At 52.3% G+C, this 21,878-nt stretch overlaps 7 protein-coding genes across 7 annotated transcripts; 3 read left to right on the top strand and 4 right to left on the bottom strand.

Annotated features, from left to right (window-relative positions):
* Positions 1-1,582: 1,582 nt before the first annotated feature.
* On the top strand, positions 1,583-1,889 carry PG994_014525 (ankyrin; the record flags this gene model as incomplete). Its single annotated transcript, XM_066865934.1, has 2 exons — positions 1,583-1,824; positions 1,880-1,889. 2 exons carry the CDS (start codon positions 1,583-1,585, stop codon positions 1,887-1,889), a joined length of 252 nt encoding a protein of 83 aa, XP_066709063.1.
* Positions 1,890-5,011: 3,122 nt separating this feature from the next.
* On the bottom strand, positions 5,012-6,042 carry PG994_014524 (uncharacterized protein; the record flags this gene model as incomplete). Its single annotated transcript, XM_066865933.1, has 4 exons — positions 5,012-5,086; positions 5,144-5,372; positions 5,431-5,920; positions 6,009-6,042. The coding sequence occupies 4 exons, from the start codon at positions 6,040-6,042 to the stop codon at positions 5,012-5,014; spliced, it is 828 nt and encodes a 275-aa protein (XP_066709062.1).
* A 214-nt stretch (positions 6,043-6,256) lies between these two features.
* Positions 6,257-6,457, bottom strand: PG994_014523 (uncharacterized protein; the record flags this gene model as incomplete). The annotated part of the gene is made up of 1 exon (XM_066865932.1): positions 6,257-6,457. The coding sequence occupies one exon, from the start codon at positions 6,455-6,457 to the stop codon at positions 6,257-6,259; it is 201 nt and encodes a 66-aa protein (XP_066709061.1).
* Positions 6,458-9,005: 2,548 nt separating this feature from the next.
* Positions 9,006-10,640, bottom strand: PG994_014522 (Efflux pump; the record flags this gene model as incomplete). Its single annotated transcript, XM_066865931.1, has 1 exon — positions 9,006-10,640. The coding sequence occupies one exon, from the start codon at positions 10,638-10,640 to the stop codon at positions 9,006-9,008; it is 1,635 nt and encodes a 544-aa protein (XP_066709060.1).
* Positions 10,641-11,302: 662 nt separating this feature from the next.
* On the bottom strand, positions 11,303-12,978 carry PG994_014521 (tRNA-splicing endonuclease subunit Sen2; the record flags this gene model as incomplete). The annotated part of the gene is made up of 2 exons (XM_066865930.1): positions 11,303-11,717; positions 11,756-12,978. 2 exons carry the CDS (start codon positions 12,976-12,978, stop codon positions 11,303-11,305), a joined length of 1,638 nt encoding a protein of 545 aa, XP_066709059.1.
* Positions 12,979-14,381: 1,403 nt separating this feature from the next.
* Positions 14,382-16,041, top strand: PG994_014520 (ceramide glucosyltransferase; the record flags this gene model as incomplete). The annotated part of the gene is given in 3 exon segments (XM_066865929.1): positions 14,382-14,470; positions 14,554-15,745; positions 15,760-16,041. 3 exon segments carry the CDS (start codon positions 14,382-14,384, stop codon positions 16,039-16,041), a joined length of 1,563 nt encoding a protein of 520 aa, XP_066709058.1.
* A 2,619-nt stretch (positions 16,042-18,660) lies between these two features.
* PG994_014519 (Major facilitator superfamily domain- general substrate transporter) lies at positions 18,661-20,551 on the top strand (the record flags this gene model as incomplete). The annotated part of the gene is made up of 2 exons (XM_066865928.1): positions 18,661-19,278; positions 19,343-20,551. 2 exons carry the CDS (start codon positions 18,661-18,663, stop codon positions 20,549-20,551), a joined length of 1,827 nt encoding a protein of 608 aa, XP_066709057.1.
* Between the last annotated feature and the right edge of the window lie 1,327 nt (positions 20,552-21,878).

The following is a 21,878-nucleotide window of genomic DNA, read 5'->3' as shown; positions in this document are numbered from 1 at the left end:
ACCGCCATGCCAGTCCGCCAGATGAAGCTCTTCTGGGTTGTCTCCATCAGCTCGTACGAGGGTTCCAAGACGTCTACGTGCTAATAGATGCGCTAGACGAAAGCCCGCGGAATCAGTATCGAGAAGCGATGCTCCAGGTCATAAGAGACATGTGCTTATGGAAAGAATCAGCCTTGCACCTCTTAGTTACAAGCCGCGATGAAGTCGATATACAGGACGGATTAGAAGCAACTCCGGAAGAGACCATTGAGATGAAGAATACCAAAGTGGACCAGGATATAGCCGCTTTTGTCGCCCAGCACCTACGAGAGAATAGGCGCTTGCGGAAATGGCAGCAATACTATGACCGAATCGAGAAGGCACTGACCGATCGAGCCAATGGAGTGTTAGTACCCTTTCGGTACCTATTTACTTTTGCTAACCAGCCCCTAGTTTCCGCTGGGTGGAGTGCCAATTTACAGCACTGGCAGCTTGCGCAGCAAACGAGGATCTTCTAAACCAACGACTACGGTCCCTGCCACGATCGCTGGACGAAACTTATGCCCGGATGCTAAAGAATATCGAGCCCGAAATGCGGGAATATGCTCGGCAAATGCTGAGCATTTTGTGCTGTGCTATAAGACCACTTACGAACTTAGAGCTGTTCGATGCCCTTGCGGTCGAGCTTGGCGAAAATCCTAGGTTCGACGGGAAACGTAGGTTCCAAGATTTGACCGATCTTCACCTTATCTGTCCAGGATTTATAGAGATTGATTTGGATCTCTATAAAGGAGAAAAAACTGTCCGCATTGCCCACTTTTCCGTACAGGAATACCTCGAGAACGAGCGGATCCTGGAGCATAAGGACGTTGCTCTATTTCATGTTCGAACACAGGACGCCCATACTGATATGGCGACGGTTTGCTTGACCTTGCTACTTGAGCCTCAGGGTGAAGAGCTGCAAGACACCGATTCTATTGAGAAAGCCTACCCTCTGGCCAAATATGCTGCTCGTTACTGGCCTCAACACATTGCAAGCAGGACCTTACAAAGCAGCACTGAAAGGAAAATATTACAACTATTCCAAGGTGGCATTTTCAACACTTGGGTACATATCTGGAATGTTGACAACTACGAGGGGAGGCTAGAAAGCACGGGAGCGCCGAGCCCAATCTATTACGCTGCTCTCTTAGGACTGGCTAACATTCTTGGCGAGTTATTCAATGAAGACTGCTTAACAACACAGACTCCGGTACTAACAACCACGCCATTAAGATATACAAGTGGGCAGAACAGACGGTTTCAAATACTACTACAGACGTTGTCGGTCCTTGCTGCTTTCTTCGGGCTAACCAAGTTTTTCAGTTGGCTGCTCAGTAAAGAATATATATCAGCACGGCCTCAGCCAAAAACAACCAAGTCGATTACATCTATAGATGTTAAAGATGGGCGGTTCGAGACGGCACTACAAGCAGTGTCTGGAAGCCATAGGGAAGTTGTGAAGGTTCTACCCAAGGAGCGCAGCGACGTGAACGCGCAAGGCGGAGAGTACGGCAATGCTCTCCAGGCAGCTTCATTTGGAGGATACGAAAAGATTGTGCAGATGCTTCTCGACCGCGGGGCCGAGGTGAACGCGCAAGGCGGACGGTACGGCAATGCTCTCCAGGCAGCTTCATTTAGAGGATACGAGAAGATTGTGCAGATACTGCTCGACCACGGGGCCGAGGTGAACGCGCAAGGCGGAGAGTACGGCTGTGCTCTCCAGGCAGCTTCATCTAAAGGACACGAAAAGATTGTGCAGATACTGCTCGAGCACGGGGCCGAGGTGAAAGCGCAAGGCGGAGAGTACGGCAATGCTCTCCAGGCAGCTTCATTTGGAGGATACGAAAAGATTGTGCAGATGCTGCTAAACCGCGGGGCCGAGGTGAACGCGCAAGGCGGACGGTACGGCAATGCTCTTTACGCTGCATTATCTAAAGCACAAGAGAAGACCGTCCAGATACTACTTGTGTCTGGTGCATATTTAAATTTCGTAGCCAAGGACGGATTATCGCCGCTTCACTTGGCTTCCAGGGATGGCAAGCTAGAAATAGCCAGATTTCTGGTCCAGAGTGGTGCCTCCGTTGATATCTCAACCGACCATGGCGATACCCCAATGCATTTAGCTGCAACGAACGGGCACGCTCAAATCGTCGACCTGCTTCTGCAGGCTAGCGCCAATCACAATGCCATGAATGGTTCCGGTCTCACTCCTCTTGACCAAGCCAGCTTTAACGATCACCCTGTTATTGAGTCGTTACTTCTCACTGCTGGTGCGGCCTCATCCCCGGATGATCTCGGCTTACGGGCCTTATTTGGCGGTAATGATGATAATGGTGAATGAAGTGTCTGCCAGCGGCAGGACAGGGCTGGGTTCATTTTGATGAATTAGTTCAGCTTCGAAAAGCAGAAACTAATTTCGAACTCGACAGTAGCTTGAAGCCTCTTCTTCAAGTTCTTAAGAGGAATGGCTATTAGAATTCTGCGAGTTGATAGGAAAACATGGTTGCTCGGCGGGCGTGCTGCTTCGATAGCCAGAGGTATTGGGAAAGAAGCAAAAGCACCAGCGGAATCATTTGTTCGTCGGGAAACCCAGCTTTGGGTGAGTGCTGTAGCCACCACTGTGGCGGAACAGTCAAGGGACCATAGCAATGCTCAGCGCCTCTGCTTGGCACATTGGCTTTGAACTCAACAGATGTTGGCAGTGTTGGAACAGCAGGAACTGAGGTTTCCCATATTACCCCAAAAGGGGGTGTCACGTGCCTGCGCGCATGAACCCCTCTTCTGTCTCATGAAGAGGGGCATGCGATGCCCCTCGCAGCTAGCAGAGAAGATAGACATGAACAACAGAATATAACGATTGAACCCCGATTGAACCCGGAACCTGTACGTACGTACGAGAGCCCATTCAACAGGCAGCCTGCTAGCGTGGAAAACAGAGAGCTCCATAATATAGACGCTATCCACCGTTGCAGTGGCTGGATCGGCTTCGACAGATCGTACCGAGCCAAGTAGAACTTCATAATGGTTTCAATGAAGCATTGAATAAGGATTCGAAGACGATGCTAAAAGACAGCAGTCGTCAAATGTGCAGGAGTGAACATCGATCAATTGATTCCGGGCCATCTTGGAGGGGTATGAAAATAGTAATTCCTGCAGAGACTACCAGGTGCATCTCGTCTGCCGTACCGTAGTAATGGGCGAGTATGGTTGATTGTGCTATCGGGGTATTGCACCATGGGCATGGAAGTACGTTCTAGAAGGAAACTACACAGAACTTGAGTACATAAAACATGCAAGGAACCTTGCCATAGGAAATCGTTCATATTGTAATAACAGGAGTGGAGTGCGCGCCGAAGACGACGCTAGCCGGATTTGCATCCGAAGCTTAATTTACGGACGCTAACAGGGACGATTGCGTTGCCAAGGAGAACATAAACTGTCAGCGGCTTCTGGCTCTTGGTTTTATAGAGCATAAGCTAATGCAAGAGCATGGTAGTCGATTTATGGATACACAAGGTAAGGATAAGCAAAGGCAGAAATTAGCTCTGTACTTGCGAGCATAGCGGGGTATATGGTGTCAGCAGGTACCCCTATAGAGTGGATCTAGAACAGAAACTAAAAAAGAGTAGAGAGAGGACGCTGGTTTCGCTAGTGACTGTATATATACAGTAGATAACGAAATCGGCTTCCTCTTCGATAGCAACTAAACAAGTTCTCCGCTCAGACCACTTTCCGCTTTAGGAGGGTACATAATGCGGGGCTTTAGTATGCTGACTGTCTTTTAATATAGTCGCCCATGCCTTGCTAGGTATAGAAGGTAACGAAATCGGCTTCCTCTTCGACGGCAACTAAACGAGTTCTCTGTTTAAACTATATTCCGCTTCAAGAAGGTATATAGTACGGGGCTTTAATATATTAACTGTCTCTTAATATAATTACTAACGCTTTAGTAAGTATATTACTATATACTATGTTAATTATTTAATTATATATATTACTTTAAGTAATTTATATTCGACTTTAAAAATAATAAATAATAAATAAAACCGTTATTAGCGATTATTATATACTAGGTTTTAATATTAAATAAGGGCCTAATATATTATTAATTTTATTATTTAAGAAATCTTTTAAAATTATAAGACTATATATATACGTATATAACACCTCTTTTACTTAACGGTCTTATATATACCGTATAAAAGAGAAGCTTTTAAAGAAAAAAGCTCTTAGTTATTAGAGATTCCTTTACGATGTGACTATTAAATAATAAAAATAAGCGCTGTTAATCGTTTATTAAATAATAGCGTAATATAAGGGCCTTAAATTAAATATAGCTTAGCGTCTAGTATTATTTCTAGCTTTTTTATCTACTTTAAATTAATAATAATACACGTTTAATATTAAATACAGTTTTTAATTACCGCTATATCTAGCGGTTCGCTTTTTTTAAAACCTTATATAATTTATTTTATTCGAGTCTAATAATAAATCTCTTTACCTCTACTAAATTTATTTCGCTACCGTTTTTATTAAAACTAGCGCCGTTTTACTTAGTATATAGCCGCGAAAATAGATAATGAATTTAATTCGTATCTATACGATTCGTTCGACGACGATATAGTCGAATTCGAAATCGGTTTCCGCTTTTCAAGATCTAACTATCTATTAACGTCGACCCCACAATAGCCTTGGCGCTAACAGATACTTCGCACAACTAGCGCGGTACTTCTAGTCATCAAAGATACGTACTGATCGGATCAGCGCCATTTTCTGAGCATCGTATAACTGCATAATACCCTGCACTATTAAATATCCGAGAGAGCTACAAAATGAAGAAACAGAACCCCGAATTCGACGCTTACTGCTGCTCACAGCCTGGCGCACTGATTTTCCGTGCCTCGTTTCAGCATATCCCCATGTAATCCGATAACCATAATGGATAGTCGAGCTGATCTGTTATACCTACAACAGCCAAGACCTCGGCCGGTTACCAACCTACTTCCGTACCTTCGATAGCCCTAATAAACTTGCCAGAAGTCTCTTCGCGAGTTGCTTCGTCGATCTGGGCAGACGGTAATAGTGCTTGGCGCATCTTGATCGATGTGAAGGAAACACTCACCACGGTCATCATTCTTTCGACGCAACGTTCAATTGTATGGGGCGCCTTTTCCATTCCAAACATCTGGGCGGTTGCGTTGCCGGGTCCGGTCTGAACAAGCCTATGCAAAACGGTTAGAAAGCACGGTACTCGCAGTCTTTTCATGCAAGAGCTGCCGAGAAAGAAGGAACCCCAATACCCTGGATGTAAGGCAATTGCAATAATCCATTCGTTTTGGAAATGGATGGCGCTTTCGACTCGAATTAGCGGAGAGGCTGGATGGAGGTAGGGGAGCGATGAAGACTCACGAGGTAATCCAGTTCAATGCTGCTTTGGATGCACCATACGCCGGGCCAATGTAGGAGCGGATGGCCCCTATCATGCTGATGGAGCCGCCGCCGCTCGTCACGGAAATCCATTTGGGAGATACGGCCTTCTGCAGCAACGGCTTGCAGACCTGGTAGAGAAGTAAAGAACCGACGGCGTTGATCCGAAACGTGGTCATCATATCGTCCACGTCCACCTTGTCGAGGGGCATGACGGGGAAGGTCCCGCCCCCGGCGTTGGCGATTACAACATCGAGATGTTCGATGCCCAAGGCTTTGATCCCCTCGACGGCCTGCGCGGGGTCCGAGGCGGACGTGCTCTCGATATGCACGAGATGCAGTTGGGAACCGTGGGCAGGCTGCGTAGCACTCAGGTCCGCTACTTCGGGCGACGACTTGTTGCAGCGGATGCTCCCTACAACGGTATGATTAGGCCGAAGTAGATAGCGCCGAGCCGGCTCCTGGCCGATGCCTACATTCGAAGAAAAAAGGAATTCCTGTTAGCATTCGCCGGCCAATCATTCAAAGCCGTTCTCACCAATAAACGTACCTTTGTTCACACCAGTGATGAGAACCACGGGCTTGTTGCTCCATCGTGAAAAACTGACTGAGACAATGAATTAGATTGGGTCTGGTACGTTGGGGAAGGGAAGAGGGAAATGGCCAAGCTAATTCCGCTGTCTTTACAAGGCAGAAGAAACCAACTTGACAGAGAAGTGCGGGGATGGTGGCATTCACATTCAAAGCCGGGAGGGGTTAGGGGTTAGGTTGAGGTAGGTCGGAGCTATGTACCTAAAGTAGGCAAGTGTCAGGTGTGTTGGAAGTTGAAGTGGCGTGGCATGTAAGGGGGCTCGAAATGCTGGTCGGGGATCCACTGCGTCGGCGCCCTGCTCTTCACGGAGCTCCTGCGGCCCCACATCTCCTCCACGCCGCCGCCGCCGCAGCCGCAGCAGCAAGACTGCGTGGGGGCGATGGTGGTGGTGGCACCGATAATGACGATGACGCGCATGCTATGGACATCGTCCGCCCCTCGTGGACAGTACCGCGGCCATAACCGGCGTCGACTTCGCCCGCCTCGACGGCGGGCTCCAGGACCGCATGGCCAACTACGCCATGTCCAAGTCCGGGGTCTGTTACTCGGTCGCGAGTTCGCGCGGCGTCAGGAACCGGAAAGAAGGCTGCACCTCATCGTGAACCCAGGTACATCACTTTACTAAACTCCCAGAAAAAAAAAAGGAAAAGAAAAGACGTTCTGTCCCAGTTATCTGTTATTACTGCTCGGAAGGGAAGGCTGATCTTTGCTGGGTGTTATCGACCTACCTACTTGGGTAATCTCTGCTGTGAAAATAAGGAATGCTGCGTCCTGTGCAGTAGTCCAAAGATGCTTAGGGTAGAAGTAGGGCAGACTTTCAAAAACTAGATGGCCACATTATCTCCTTGATTTCTTCACTCTAGGTATGACTTTACCGTCATCTGAGACAGCATGTTTGTTCCTTAGTCTGGAGGAAGAGCCGCGGCTTTGATCCGGAATGTTTGTACCCCCCGCCGTAGCGGATACTAGTATACACTGCTTAGATGGTATTTGCAGCAGTTCGCTGATCCTTCGGTGTTCTCTAACATCGATGAATAAGGCTGCCAGTTCGTCCTCGTCTTCTCCGACTTCGTCCCAGAGGCTTACAAGCTGCATATTCTGGCGATCCCTGGTGTGGAAAACGCTCTTTGGATCCACCCCATGGGACAGTAGATACTGTACCATACGGTACGGGCTGTGCTGTAATATGCCGGTAATGAGATAGAGCTCCCGGGACGGTCGGAGAAGTGCATGGTAAAGAAGCTGCGACTTTAGCACCGGGAATCCTCGCACATTTATCATATAGTGCTTGAGTAACGCCACTAGTGCATTGGTCATTCCTGTTTCGACACATAGCACAAGAACTTGATGTATCGATTCGAGGCCAGGCATCTTCATGCAGTACGGCTCTTCCTGAAACAGGGCAGTAGTGCAATATATCGAAGCCGATGGTCGTGAGAGCACCATCTGCAGATACTCTAAGGTAGTTGAGACATGGATCTGTTGATTGGGACTCGCCGAGTCGGCGTAGCGAAGAACATCCCCTGTAGCTACATCACCGGGCATGCCATGGGAAGAGCTCTCCATATGTAGGGAGATGAGATGCAGCGAGGTCATTGCAAGTACTATGCCTGGGTCGAAAGCATTGTCCTGGATCATTAGGCAAGGAAGTTCCCAGACCCCAGGACGGTTTAGAAACTCAAACATGGTCCGATGAATGAAGCGGACAGCAGGATTGGGAACGTCTGGAGTATCGTCGATTTCCACCAGCCCCCCCACAACAGCCACGGAGTCGATTCTCGAGAATAACGGTTGTAAGACCAATAGGGTACAGTCGTGATATACGCTGTCAATCGTGTGACAGGTTGTGGAGAGTTCTAGAACGACTGGAGCAAGAGGATAGTCATTGATGTATTTGAGCACAAAGACGATATTCTTCAATCCGCGCTTGTGTACAATCGTTAGGTCGGCCATGTGTCCATTCTCGGTCGCTATGGTAATGGTGGTTTCGGTGGGGGTATGGGGGTTGTGGTCTCGGTGGGGTTATGACGAGAACCTGTGTATCATGGAATGTGTGGGGTAAGGGCACACGATTGCCGAGGATCGTGTAGTTTCGTGGTGACGGCGGTACATTCGCCTGTCACGCTTATGCGCCTGTATTGGCGGCTTGAATAGGAAAAATAAGTGATGCCGACGATAGGTCGGGTAAAGTATGTGGTCTTCTTGGTAACAGAGCACTGTGTGTCGAGTTCTTCGTCCGTGTAATGGCGAAGTGCTTCCAAAGGCGGTATTCTCATGTCGTATTTGTCGAGTATAGCGAGCCCCGTCCTGAGATTCCCTGGACGTAAGGGACAAGGTGGCGATGGAGGCATATTCTCAGGTACTTGGCAGATTGCTCCTGATATCGTGGATGGACATTCCCCAACATATGCGCGAACAGGTTCTCAATCTCAGCGGGCAATTCGTAGATGCGACGTTCTAGATCCGATAGCCGCCCGCATGACACGAGTCCCTCAACCACAGATATGCCAGCCAACACTACCCATAAGAAAACGCCAGAGGATTTGTCGGCTAGAAACTGGAACACTTGCTGCGATCAGCTTCTTTCTGTTCTTATAAGTTGCTGGGCATAGGGGTGTTTTTCAACTTTGTCCATTACATATTTTCGGATGTCACCCTGTGTTAATTAGCTGATGGAGATGTAGCTTGGGCTTTTGAGTAAATGCTTGGACGTATGAAGGAATTGGTCGGTTGGATACCATAGCTTTTACGCTGCGATTGGATGAGAGCGTCGTGATAAGAGAAATTGCATCTGCATGGTCGCCATCATATTCATCTAACTGACAATCATATATGCGAATATGTTCTATAGACTGAGGATACTCTATCATACTTCTCCTTTGCCCCTTTATTCCCCGTGGCCTTGGTCTCACACAGACCCTCCCATGCATCCAACACGGTATACACCTGGGATGACTCTCCTAAACTACCTCGTCCCACCCTCGACTTCCGTCTCGTCTTGCCGCACCGCATGCGCCTCAGTAGCGGTCGTCGCCGCCGTAGGAAAGCCCTTCTCGCTAGCCTCAGGCAAGTACCGTGCCGCGACGGTGAAGCCGGCCGCGAGCAGGACGAGGATGGCCCAGACGAGATACCCGCCCAAGAACTGCGAATTCGCCCCGAGCGCGAAGATGCTCGTAAACAGCGCGGGCGTGAACGCGCGCAGGCCGCTCAAACCCGTGAGCGCGAGCGCATTGAGCGTGCCGAGCATGGCCGGGCTCGGGCTGATGTCGTTGAGGGCGAGCTGCACGGCCGTGAAGCTCATGGAGACGCCCGGCCCGACGGCCAAGAAGCACGGGACCGCGACCCAGAAGGCGCTGTCGAACCCCGCGCGGCGTAGCGCGTTGAGCAGCGCGTTGGTGCCGAGGAAGAAGGGGTAGCAGTTCGCGCAGAGGCGCATGACGCCGTTGGTGCCGAGCCGGTGCTGCAGGGGCGGGAAGACGACCAACAACCAAAAGGCCTGGGAGACGCCCGTCAGGGCCATGAAGAGGCCAATCTGGAACTTGGTGAACTCGATCCCGCCCAGCTCCACCGACGTGAACCAGAAGATGGAGATGATGGCCGTGTAGGCGAAGGCCAGCAGCATGACGTGCGCGAACACGTATAACACGAAGCCGACGCCGGGCGTCTTGAGGAGCTCCCACGTGCTCTTCTCCTTCGCAGGACCCACGCTCCCTACCCCTTCCTCCTGCGCCGTCGCTTTCGACTTCTTGACGAGCGTCTCCTCGACGAAGAACGCGCTCGTGAGGACGGCGGTCAGCCCCACCGCGCCTACGGCAAAACTGGGTAGCGCGTAGGGGTACCGCTCGAAGAACCGAACGCCGCCGAAGACGCCCGGGTACTGCTGCGCCGGGTCGGCCAGGACGCCGCCCAGTAAAGGCCCGACGGTGATGCCGACGTTGCCCGCGAAGGCGAAAAAACTAAAACTGCGCGCCTGCGTGCGCGGCGTCGAGTGCTCGCTGATCATGGTGCGGATCGTCACGATGGTGCCCGCAAACACCCCCGCGAGGCACCGGAACAGCACCATCTGCCACAGGCTCGTCGCCATGCCGAAGATGCTGGTGGCGCCGCACACGCCGACCAAACTCGCGACCAGGACCGGCTTGCGGCCGACGCGGTCGGCGACGCGGCCCCAAAATAGCATGACGAGCATCTGCGTCAAACTGAACAGGGACTCGATCAGGCCCGAGTAGAAGCCGACGTCGGCGTCGCGCACGCCGGGAGACACGTGCTGGATCATCTGGTTGATGTAGGGGAAGATGGAGAAGAAGGCGACGGGCTCGACCAGGCGCGCGTAGCAGAGCAGGAAGATCTGCGTCTTGTTCAGCGGCTTGTCGTGGCCGTGCTGGTCACCAACGCCACCATTTGCTGCTGCTACTGCTGCTTCCTCTTCGGCACATATGGCCTCGGCCACCTCCGGGTCCTGCGCGGGCGCAATTGGGGAGGTGGCCAATAGCGGCGTCTGCTCACTAGCCGCTAGCTCATCATGGCCATCCAGCTCGGGGCGGTAATCGTTGTATCCATTGCCGTTGGCTTTCGGGCCGCCGTTGAGTGCGGCTGTCATGGCTTTTTCACAGGGAATTGGCCCCTTTGCAATCAGCACGGATCAGATGACTGCTTGGGAAAAGGCACAACCAATAGTGAAATTCCCAGAAGAAAAGGAAAAGAGAGGGAATGAAAAAAAAGCAAGGGGCAACCAACGATCCAACGTAAGCAAAACGATAAGATCCCGAGAGCTGCAAATGCGCTAGCTCGCGGCGAAGTGTAAGCGCCCGTGCTACCTCACCGCGGGGATTCCCTTGCCTTGCAGTCAGAACAAAGTGCCAAGTGCCTGTTGTGAGGGATTGGGGTGAATATACACCGCAGGAGGTGTTGATCATGCAGTTGGGCTGCATTGCAGAACCAACCGCAATCGTCAATGAATTGAGGCTACATGGCAATGTACCTCATGGTTATGGTAGCACCAATAGGTGGGAAAAGGGCAGAATCAAGTCAAATCAGCCGTGGAGAAGAGTATTGCAAGATGCATCATGAAGTTATGTTCAATATTTATAATCAGTTGGAAGTCACGCGTCCCTCTGACTGGTATATAAGATCATCAAACGGCAACCAGCCTTATCCGTACCTCCATTCCTAATCGTATGACAGCATCGTTTTCAAAAATCCCCGAACGCCGACCAATGCAATGGTATTGTAACATGTCTCATATCTCGTACATCAATCGCATCAATCCCGACGCCGATTGATCGGCCATCTCTTCAACATGAATTCCCGAACCCTGTACTGCTTCAAGAGGGATGCGACATCAGCGACATCACCATCACTTGTCCCGGGTAGTGGTATGTCAACGTAGACCAGAACAAGCGTCTTGACCGCTGTCGACTGTACACGGTTCACCGAGTGTAGCCAATGCCAATTGTGAGCTTGCGCCTTGCGGCCTCGACTCTTCCAGCCAGGGTCGGAATAAGAGGGAATGACGGAGATAGCAAACTCGGCATGCGAGAATGCTGGGCCGCGGTTGTACAGAAGCCAATCGCAGCCGAACTTGATACCGGGCCGTACCACCCAGCCAAGAGACCGGAAATGGTGGTACACGGCGTACTGGACCAAGAACGGATCATCGGACTGGAAATCCAATTGCCTCGGGGATAGTAGGAATAGCCCCGGCATATGTTGAACAGGTCCTGCGTCGAGAGAAGCTCTCCAGACTTCTCATCTCGAACCTTGAGGACGCCAAGTCCGAAAGTGAGGAAGAAAGCCTCCTCGCGTGTGAGCTGCAGATGCTCCTTATCCACGACTGCCAGAGAAGCGTCGTTGGACATGGCGCTTAGGGTCGGCAATGATGACTTCTGCGCAGGTTCCGGCAGGACATTGCTCGACGTAACATTGCCGAGGGGTAGGATGGAAGGCTCCTGGAAGGGCACTGCGCCATTAGTGAGTATCCCGTCCATCGCTTTCACAGCTCCACGACCGTTCATTGTCATTCCTAGGCTAGGGCTTGGCGGGTCTGAATTCATAAAAGTTGTTGACACGACCCTCGGAGAGAACCGAACACTTTTCCGCCTCTTGATTTGGGCCAGGCTCTCCAGTGGTGTCTCGGGCGGAGGGGAAGGATACGAATTTGTAGGTGTCCCTTGTTGCTCTTGGCTCCCGTTCACCAGAGATTCTACCAAAGTCTCTGCGCTAGTTGCACTACTGTTGGCCTGTAACTTGGCAGTCGGGGTGGACAGATCACCCAAAGACAAATGCGGGCCGGCTGCTGATGCACTAACATCCCTACTAGGAGCCTGTCCATTGGCAAGGAGATCGAGAGATTCTGCCATAGCGTCACTGGGAGCAAGAAGTGCTGCGAGATCACTAGGGGAATTGGGCAGGCGGAGGAGCTCCATCGGTCCTACAGGTGCAACGAGCGACTCGAGACGGCGAACACGGTGGATGGCCTCTTGCTCCTTCCTGGCGCGGTCCCACTTCATCTGCTGTCGTTCCTCGCGTCGCTGGCGGGTATACTCTTCTGCGACATGCTGCTTCTGGGTGCCACTGCGGGTTTGTTCGCGTTTCAACCAGTTGGGTTCACTTCGACTGAGATGTCCTTTCCCATAGAAGCCTTGCTCCCACAGAGCGCGGATTGCTTTCGCATCCACGATGTGTACACTTCGCGTCTTGGCCGACCATATTCCTTCATGGACAATCGAGGGCTCGTGCGGGGCAGTCAAGGCCTGTGTGATCCATGTGTAGATGACATGGATCAGTGACAGAGGATTACTCGGATAGAAGCTGGGTAAGGGGAACGTGCGAATAGGAATCGGCAGTTCGTGGATCTTTGTCAAAGGTGTTGGCCTGGGAGCTGAAGGCACTACAGCCGAGGTGGGCTCTTTTTTCAGGTTGCGACACATTTGGCCCATCACGAGCTGTACCGGAAGGCAAGCCAGCCGCGGGGACTGGCGAGGCCGGGAAGGATTCTTGAGTTTGGTTCATTGAGGTATGATCTTCACATCATTGTGGTCTATCTTTGCACCAGGAGTTAGCAAGTCGCAAGAGCCAAGTTGCTGATCATGTGCAAAAATGATGGGACCATAGCCAATAACTCAGATACCGTTGTAGTCATTTGGTGGCTCATCGAGAGTTTGACGTCTCTAAGCTCCAATTATAAAAATAAATTGTCATCACCGTGATTGGCATGCCATGGCCCCTTTGCATTTGGGAATGTTGGAAAACGTGGAAAACATAGAAAACTTACTCACATGAGGGACGCTCCTCCCGATGTGAGATAGCAATTACACGATTGAGGAGGCCATTCAATCGAAGCTGCTCTAAGCCATTTGGTCGGAGCTCATGTACAATTCTGTATCCTGAGTCTCGAGAATTCGCTTGTGTGTGAAGTGTTGACCTTGCAAAGAAAAAAAACCCCAAGGACGAGATTTTATGGCTAATTCGGAAAATCTCGGCTAGCGAAAGCTTGGTGGGGCACGTACCTCGAAGTGGGGAGCTTTGGACCTCGAAGCTCTAAGAGAGGGGGGGGGAGGGGGAAAGCTATGTTTCCTTATGCTGTGCTCGCTAGGGGTGGCAAAACACCAGGATTTTAAGTTTAACTTCAAGTTTTTTAAAATTAGTTTAAACTAGTTCAAATTAATAAACTAGATTCTTTAATAACGTGCGCTAAGCTTTTAATTAAAAGAAAAAAAAGTTTATTATTTTTATTATTATTATTAAAAGTTTAATTAATATTAATAAGTTATTAATATAAAATATATATTAAAAATAATATAAAAACTAAGCTTAGTTTTTTACTCTAGTTTCTTAGAGTTAAACTTAACCGCTAAGCCTTATATATTTAAAAAATAAAAAAACCGGTTTTTTTAAATGCCACCCCTAGTGCCCGCAGCTTTAGGTCAGCTACAGTGCGGCTGCTGCCCTGTGCAGTGCTAAGCATTTGACTAGCCCAGCTAAAATGTGGCCTGAAGCGCAAGTTCTCATTCACCGTCAGACCGTCCTGACAATTCACACCGAGACCCAATATTCTTCCAAAGGGCGGGGCCTGATGGAGCCGGCGTCCCAGCGGGCCCAAGATTGCTCAAGACGATAGAACGAGCCACCGTCTTTCTGATAGCATGAAACCCTATCTCGTTATGTGTGCGGCCGTTTCGCATCGTCCCAGAGAATCCGTGTTTGGAGAATCTGGTCCGATATCCGTATGACCGGCCGAGGGTGAAAGCCGTCTTTACGTCATCACAGGGTACTTCTTTACCGAAGAAGTAGTTTTTACTTTACCTTGGGCTTGGCATCCGGTGCAACAGCAACCGCCGCAATGCCATCTGCTACCGAGGCTCTCGGATACGTCTCCCTCGTCTGGGGCGTCTTCGTCATAGGCGTCCAAGCCATTGGTAGCTACAAAATGTACGTGATGCAACCTCTCCCCCTAAAATATATATATCATGGCGTTGGACTTCCAATTGACTTCTGGCCCGATCACACTCTAGCTTCCGAAACTATGCCGCCGTCCCGACCAAGCCCGTCTCCCCGACCAAGCCCAAGCAGGACGTCCCCCATGTAACCATCCTGCGCCCCGCGAAGGGCCTCGAGCCCTTCCTGTACGAGTGCCTCGCCTCCACGTTCCGACAGGACTACCCGCGCGACCGGTTCACTATCTACTTCTGCGTGTCCTCGAGGGCGGACGCCGCCTACGCCGTGATGCGCCGGCTGCTCGACGAGTTCCCCGACGCCGACGCCCGCATCTTCGTCGAGGACGAGGATCCGCTCCTCCACGGCAGCAGCAGCGGTGGCCACGCCGACAGGCTGGGCCCGAACCCCAAGATCCGAAACCTCAGCCGGGCGTACAGGGAGGCCAAGGGCGACATCGTCTGGATAGCCGACTGCAATGTCTGGATCGCTAGAGGAGCTGCTGGCCACATGGTCGATAAGCTATGTGGATATACAGGCGAGATGCCGTACAAGTTCACCCACCAGATGCCCATTGTGGTAGATACCGTATCGTCGATCCAGCCCGGTACCCCCGAAACACGACGTCTTCTTGCAGGCGACCCCGGCACGGCACACGACCGTGATGTCTCAAAATCACTTCTGTCCCAGGGCGGAGGCCGACTGGAAGAGATGTTTATGGCGACCGAGCATGCCAAGTTCTACGGGGCCATCAACACGGTCGGTGTCGCGCCATGCGCCGTGGGGAAGAGCAACATGTTCCGCAAGTCGCATCTCGACATGGTCACAGATTCCAGCCGGAATCCCATCCTACCCGCGTCCGTCGCACATCTGCCCTCTGGATTGGACCATTTCTCGGCCTATATCTGCGAGGACCACTTGATCGGCGATCTGCTGTGGAGGTCTAAGATCCCCGGCTTTAAGAACCACGGCTTGGCTTGGGGTAATCTGGCCATCCAGCCCATGGCGGGCATGTCCGTCGCCGGTTATATCGCCCGCCGCAAGCGCTGGCTGCGGGTCCGGAAATGGACCGTCCTGGCCGCCACATTGGTCGAGCCCGGCATCCAGTCGCTCATCTGCTGCACCTCTATTGCCTATGGTCTCACCACGGTGCCCTGGGTCCACACGTATCTCGGCATCCCGCAGACGTGGGCCAGTTGGGCTTCTTGTTGGACGGGGGCGATCGCTTTTGGGTGGTTCATGACAGAATCCTGTTTGGCCGACTGCATGCCGGTCACAGCGTTCAGATCGACGAGCACACGCCCGCTTTTGCACGTGGCACCGCGCGGGGCGGCACGGAGCGGCGACGGCTGGGCGAGTGGTTCCTGGCCTGGCTGGGGCGCGAGTTCCTCGCCTTCCCCATCTGGGCCTGGGCGGTACTGCTCGGCACCAGTGTCTCCTGGCGGGGTGAGAAGTTCCGGGTCAAGTCGGACATGACGGTCGTGGCGTGGGACGATCAAGCTGATGGTGATGATGTCCACAATGCGAGACGAGATGATGATAATAGACAACAGAATAAGAAAGATTAGACGAATTAGAAGACGACTAGATACCGGGTATGGCTACATAAATCTGGTACATGATGAGAATCTACGGTTTTTTATGGCACTTTGTTATTAATGCTACTGTTCGCGCTCTGCTTTCAGATATGTCACGGTTAACATATCTCTGCCATCAGCAAATAAGTCCATTCATATACACCTGCCAGCCGATGAGGATCATCCGCAAGATAGACACGCTGTTTTGAGCCTAATAGGCGTTCCTAATTACCGCAATTATAATCGCTGTTCTCTTGCGAATCGGGAGTTTACCACGCGTGAAGTATGTAGCGCGGGGCAGCTGCTTGGCTGTATGGATCCTGACGGCTGCCGGCTCTGCTCATTGGAGTCGGCCTTGCCCACGAGTCGTACTTTCACCCTTGGGGGTGAGGGGCCAAAAGTACGTGTTCTATCTAGACCCTTTACGTCGTCTGCAGTCATGCGGCGCCACCAAGATATGCATGGTGATAGCTGGACATATCCGGCTGACATGTCCGGGTGTGAGTCCGTCCGAACTGTCCGTCCGAACTATGCCTCTCGGGCCCGATGTATTCTATAAAAAAGGGCAACGATAAGCAAAGTACCACTTTATGCATACCCTTGCTTATATGTATCACTATATCTTACCATATCTGTCGGGCTCGGTGCCCGGGGTCGTGGGGAGTTGCGTGGAAAGTGTGGAGGGGATTTGTACATCTCTCCGCCAGCTTGCATAAAAGTGAGGGGTAGCTACTTGCGTGAAGGGTTCGGGTGTCATCCGGACCGATGCAGAAGCCCATGTGCCATGGCCAGCGAAAAGCCACTCCCGATTACTTACATAGTAGTATGTAGGTGCCGGTCCCTGGGACCACTGGTGATACTACCATGTCGACGATCCCCTGAGGGGGGCTGACTGGGCTGAGAAGGTGGCATCTTATCCGGCAGCTTAGGGAAGACTTAAATATCGTAAGGCGCCGCCAGGTGTGAGGGTTAACCCGAGGAAGCTGACAAAAGGAACTGTTTCTCTCACACGGCATTCCCAGCTGACTGCAAACGTCGACATGCTATGCGGCTGAGCGGACTTGAATGCTTGCTACGCCCGAGTCCGAGTCAGACGGTGTTAAGGATTTATAAGTAAAACTTCGGAAGGCCGCATGCATACGTTTTAAGCTCCAGTCAGCGCTAGGGAGTATTGGCATTCTACTATCAATGGTGGCCGGCTTGACTACGGTGTGATTTGCTTTGCGTTAAGAGCGAAAAGTCCAAGGTTGAACGCGGCGCTAGCAGGAACGGGATTCAGGAAAAGAGAAATGCTCCGATGTCCGACCCAGATTCTCAGAGTTCCAGAGTCCCCAATCCCCGCCCACCGCTTATCTTGCTTCCATGCTAATGCCAATCTGGAATGCTTCGTAATCCGAATCTGGCGTACTAAGTAAGCATAAAGCATCGGACTCAAACTACGCCAAAGGCGGACCGGTCCCTGTTTGCGTCATGTCCCTTTCTCTTCTCTCTATTGGTAACACCTTTGTTAATTATTAAGCATGTTTCCTTTCCGGATTAGACTCTGTTCGGCGCACCTTTCTTAGCGGTGAGTTACTACTGTTTAGCGCGTTCCAGCACCTTGGTGTTGGGTCCCGTCAAACAGTAGTTCCGTTGCCATGTCCACCACCACACAAATGTGGAAAAGTTGTCGGACAGCAGCTATGAGTACAGGCATGACTAGTAAGCTGCATCGGAACCGAGGCTTACGACGGCTGCACCTATGACTCGCATGAATGCAAGAGCATAATGAAGACTGTCTGTGGTACGAGAGGTATGGAATATTCTAGAGAGTACAACGTGGAAATATTACACTTCAAAGAAGAAAAGGAGGGTTCAGGTCTATTTGTAGACGCATTGTAGACGCAGAGGCTCAAAAAATATTTCGTTCAATACTTGGTCAGACTCAGTTGAATCATCCGTTGCAGAATAGCTGACTCGCCAAAGGCGGGCTGAGAAGCGGCAAGGCACGGAGTTAGCTCCTTTTTATGCAACTGCATAAGGGTGACCACTTCGGATGACCTGAAGACCGGGCGACATGACGTTGACGATCCCTGGAGGCAGGCGAAAAGCCCGGCGTTTAATCCCGTTTCTGGGGCTTCTTACTAAATCCGTTCTAGGCTTTGACCATCTAAGATTGACCATGGTCGACTGAAAGGGCGTGGAGAGCAAGAGGGTGGAGCTGTTCGGCACCCTTGTAATCAGCGAAGAAGCATTTTGGTCGCGAGGTCCGTCTCGCCGTCGAAAAAAAATAGTTTTTATACCTCGGCGCCCGTATTCTGTAAAGAGTGCGGCCGATGATTCATTCGTCCTTTATAATACCTGCCATCCCACCTCCCCCTTTGCCCCCATCCATCCCGACTCAGATTCCTCACTTGGCTACATCTTAGATCTACGACATCCCTGTCTTATCCTACCTTTTTGAGACTCTCGTGTTTCTGTCTCTCTAGCCAATACTGTAACCTAAAAAGTAGTGACCGACCTCGGTCCACTTCCCGCTGCAGAATTGCGACATTCCCGAACCTAACCGACGGGTAGCAAACATTTAGAGTCGAGTCACACGAAAAACCTACCAATCAGCGACCCGGCGCAATGGCGTCCGAAAAGGATACCAAGCCAAAACAACCTGGCGGCCACGACCTCGAACACACAGCACCACACAAAATCCCCTACTGGCGGATAGTATTCGACCAGTCGGGCATCACCGACTCCGTGCTCAACCACCCATACCCCGGCTCCGGCACAGAGGAGGACCCTTACCTGGTGCAATGGGTACCGCACGACCCCCGTAACCCCTTCAACTTCAGCACCGTCACCAAATGGTTCATCACCTTCACCGTCGCCCTCGCGACCCTCGCCGTCGCGCTGGTCTCGTCGGCCTACTCGGGCGGTATTAGGCAGATCATCGAGGAGTTTGGTATCACCCAGGAGGTCGCCACGCTGGGCGTCTCGCTGTTCGTGCTGGGCTTCGCCGTCGGCCCTTTGCTGTGGGCGCCGCTGAGTGAAGTATTCGGCCGCCAGGTTCTGTTCTTCGCCACCTACGCGGCCCTGACCGCCTTCAACGCGGGCACGGCGGGGGCCAATGGCCCGACCACACTGCTGGTGCTGCGCTTCTTCGCGGGCGCTTTTGGTTCTTCCCCGCTGACCAACGCAGGTGGTGTTATCGCCGACATGTTCCCCGCCGCCCAGCGAGGTCTCAGCGATGTCTCTGTTCGCGGCCGCGCCCTTCCTCGGCCCCGTCCTCGGCCCCATCATCGGCGGCTTCCTGGGCCAGGCCGCGGGCTGGCGCTGGGTCATGGGCTTCCTGGCCGCCTTCTCGGGCTTCTTCTGGATCGTGGGCGGCCTGCTGGTGCCCGAGACGTACGCGCCCGTGCTGCTCCGGAAGCGCGCCGCCGCCCTCTCGAAGCGGACGGGCAAGCACTACGTCAGCAAGATCGACGCCGACCGGGGCCGCGTCACGCTCGGCCAGTCGCTGCGCACCGCCCTGTCGCGGCCCTGGATCCTGCTCTTCCGCGAGCCCATCGTGCTGCTGCTGTCCATCTTCATGGCCATCGTCTACGGCACGCTCTACATGCTGTTCGGCGCCTTCCCCATCGTCTTCCAGGGCCAGCGCGGCTGGAGCCAGGGCATCAGCGGGCTGGCCTTTTTGGGTATCATGGTCGGCATGATCTTCGCCGTCGCGTACAGCATCTGGGACAACAGCCGCTACATCCGCATCGAGGACGAGAACGAGGGCTTCGCGCCGCCCGAGGCGCGCCTGCCGCCCGCCATGGTCGGCGCCGTCGCCCTGCCCGTCGGTCTGTTCTGGTTCGCCTGGACCAACTCGGCCTCGATCCACTGGGTCGTCAGCATCGCCGCCGGCGTGCCCTTCGGCTTCGGCATGGTGCTCGTTTTCCTCAGCATCATGAACTACCTGATCGACGCCTACACCATCTTCGCCGCGTCCGTGCTGGCGGCCAACTCGGTGCTGCGCTCCCTCTTCGGCTTCGCCTTCCCCCTCTTCACGAGCTACATGTACGCCGACCTCGGCATCCACTGGGCCTCGAGCATCCCCGCCTTCCTGGCGCTCGCCTGCGTGCCCTTCCCCTTCCTGTTCTACAAGTACGGCCCCCAGATCCGCGCCAAGTGCCACTTCGCCGCCGAGTCGCTCGCCTTCATGAAGCGGCTCAAGGCCGAACAGGCCGCCGCCGACGCCGAGGAGAACGAGGGGGAGAAGGGCTCCGAGCGCACCCTGACCGAGGGCGCCAACGGCGCTGCCACGGCTGGCGATGACGACGATGCGGAACGCGACGGACCCGCGTTCGCCGCCATCCGCACAGGAAACTCACGCCCCGGCTCACGGCCCGCCTCGCAGCGGTCCTCGTTGGCGCGCGTGCCGACGCACCACTCGTTGGCGGCGTACAACGACAACCCGTTCGATATCGACCGGGTGCACACCAACCAGTCCCAGTTCAGCATGAAGCGGACAAAGTCCAAGGCTTAAAGTGGGGAAAAGACAATGAAGAAAACGGAAAAAAGGAAAGAAAACAAAAGAGGACACGGCCAACACCAGGGACTGGGTCTCTCTTAACATGTTGTTAACGTGTGGCCAAACATCACGCATTATGCTCGGCGCCTAAAACTTTTCTGGTAGCATTGCATCTATTGATATCCACTTAGAAATATTTCACTTTTAATGTCTAAATCAGATTTCAAAAACTACGTCTCGATGTGTTCCAATACCGTGCATCGTCTATGTTCATTATCCACGCTCATTAATCGTACCAACTTGTACTGAATAGGAGGGACGGCCTACAAATGGTAGGGTCGTCGTGCTTATGGCCTAATGCGCCCATGACTGACCAAGATGTGTAGTACGTCGGGGATCGCGGACGGATCATCCTGTGCTGTTCGCAATATGCTTCGACATCCTCACCTTTATCCCGTTGCCGGACAGGCTATTTCGTCGCTCCTCCTTGAGTCCCTGGCAAGCAAGAAGCCCCTCCGCCGGCGTTCTGGAACAGTACCCCTGCACTGGACCAGTATGGCGCCAATAGAAACGAGCCCCGCGCCCGAAAGAAGATATGGGCTTGCATGTACAAAAACCCAGCACTCCGAGTCCACCTGTAAAGTATGTGTACCTATGGACAGAGAAGATCTCAACATATCACTGATACGTTGCGTGACATATGCGGGGGTTGGGGTCATCTAGGGCAAAGGACATACCTGCATGTCGCTGGGGCCAACCTCCCGTGGTGCGACCAAAAAGGCATAAAAAGAAATTAGCATCAAGCACATTACGGAAATGAAATTTTCACTTAAATAGAGTTTTTCTTTTCATAAATATGAGATCCATAAGAACAGCACATAACCTTCCAAGACTGCCCTTTCGTCACTCGTCGTCTACACTCCGTCACCCATCGCGGTATCGTCAGCAAAATACCGACAAACCAGTAGGGGTAAGTGGGCACTGGGTCCTGAAAACAGAACACCTATTCGCCAGCACCCAATGCATTGCTGTCCAACTGCCGTGGGCTAGCTCGAGACCAGGGAACCTCTCTTCCGTAAAACTCGTTATATATTATTTATATACGGACGGTATCTTCGCTCAATTATTCTTAGGAATAGATGTACTAACTAGACATGATATCTGAGCCCACTAAGCATCCCTGGAATCCTATCTCTACCCCAGCCCTCCCGCGGTCTTGTGGTCTACAGGTCAGCCCAACTTCTAAAGTTGTGCCTGCCTTGCACCTCTCTCGGCACAAATATGAAAAAAAAAGCCAGGGCAGACCGCTCATATTTTACGATGCGCGTACACCACTAAGAGA

The sequence above is a fragment of the Apiospora phragmitis genome, assembly GCF_038363925.1.
Source record: "Apiospora phragmitis strain CBS 135458 chromosome Unknown utg000013l:1.0-2965645.0:1.0-2969333.0, whole genome shotgun sequence".
NCBI classification, from domain to species: Eukaryota; Fungi; Ascomycota; class Sordariomycetes; order Amphisphaeriales; family Apiosporaceae; genus Apiospora; species Apiospora phragmitis.
The sequence above is the reverse complement of the archived record's forward strand: the minus strand, read 5'-3'. Positions and strand labels throughout refer to the sequence as shown.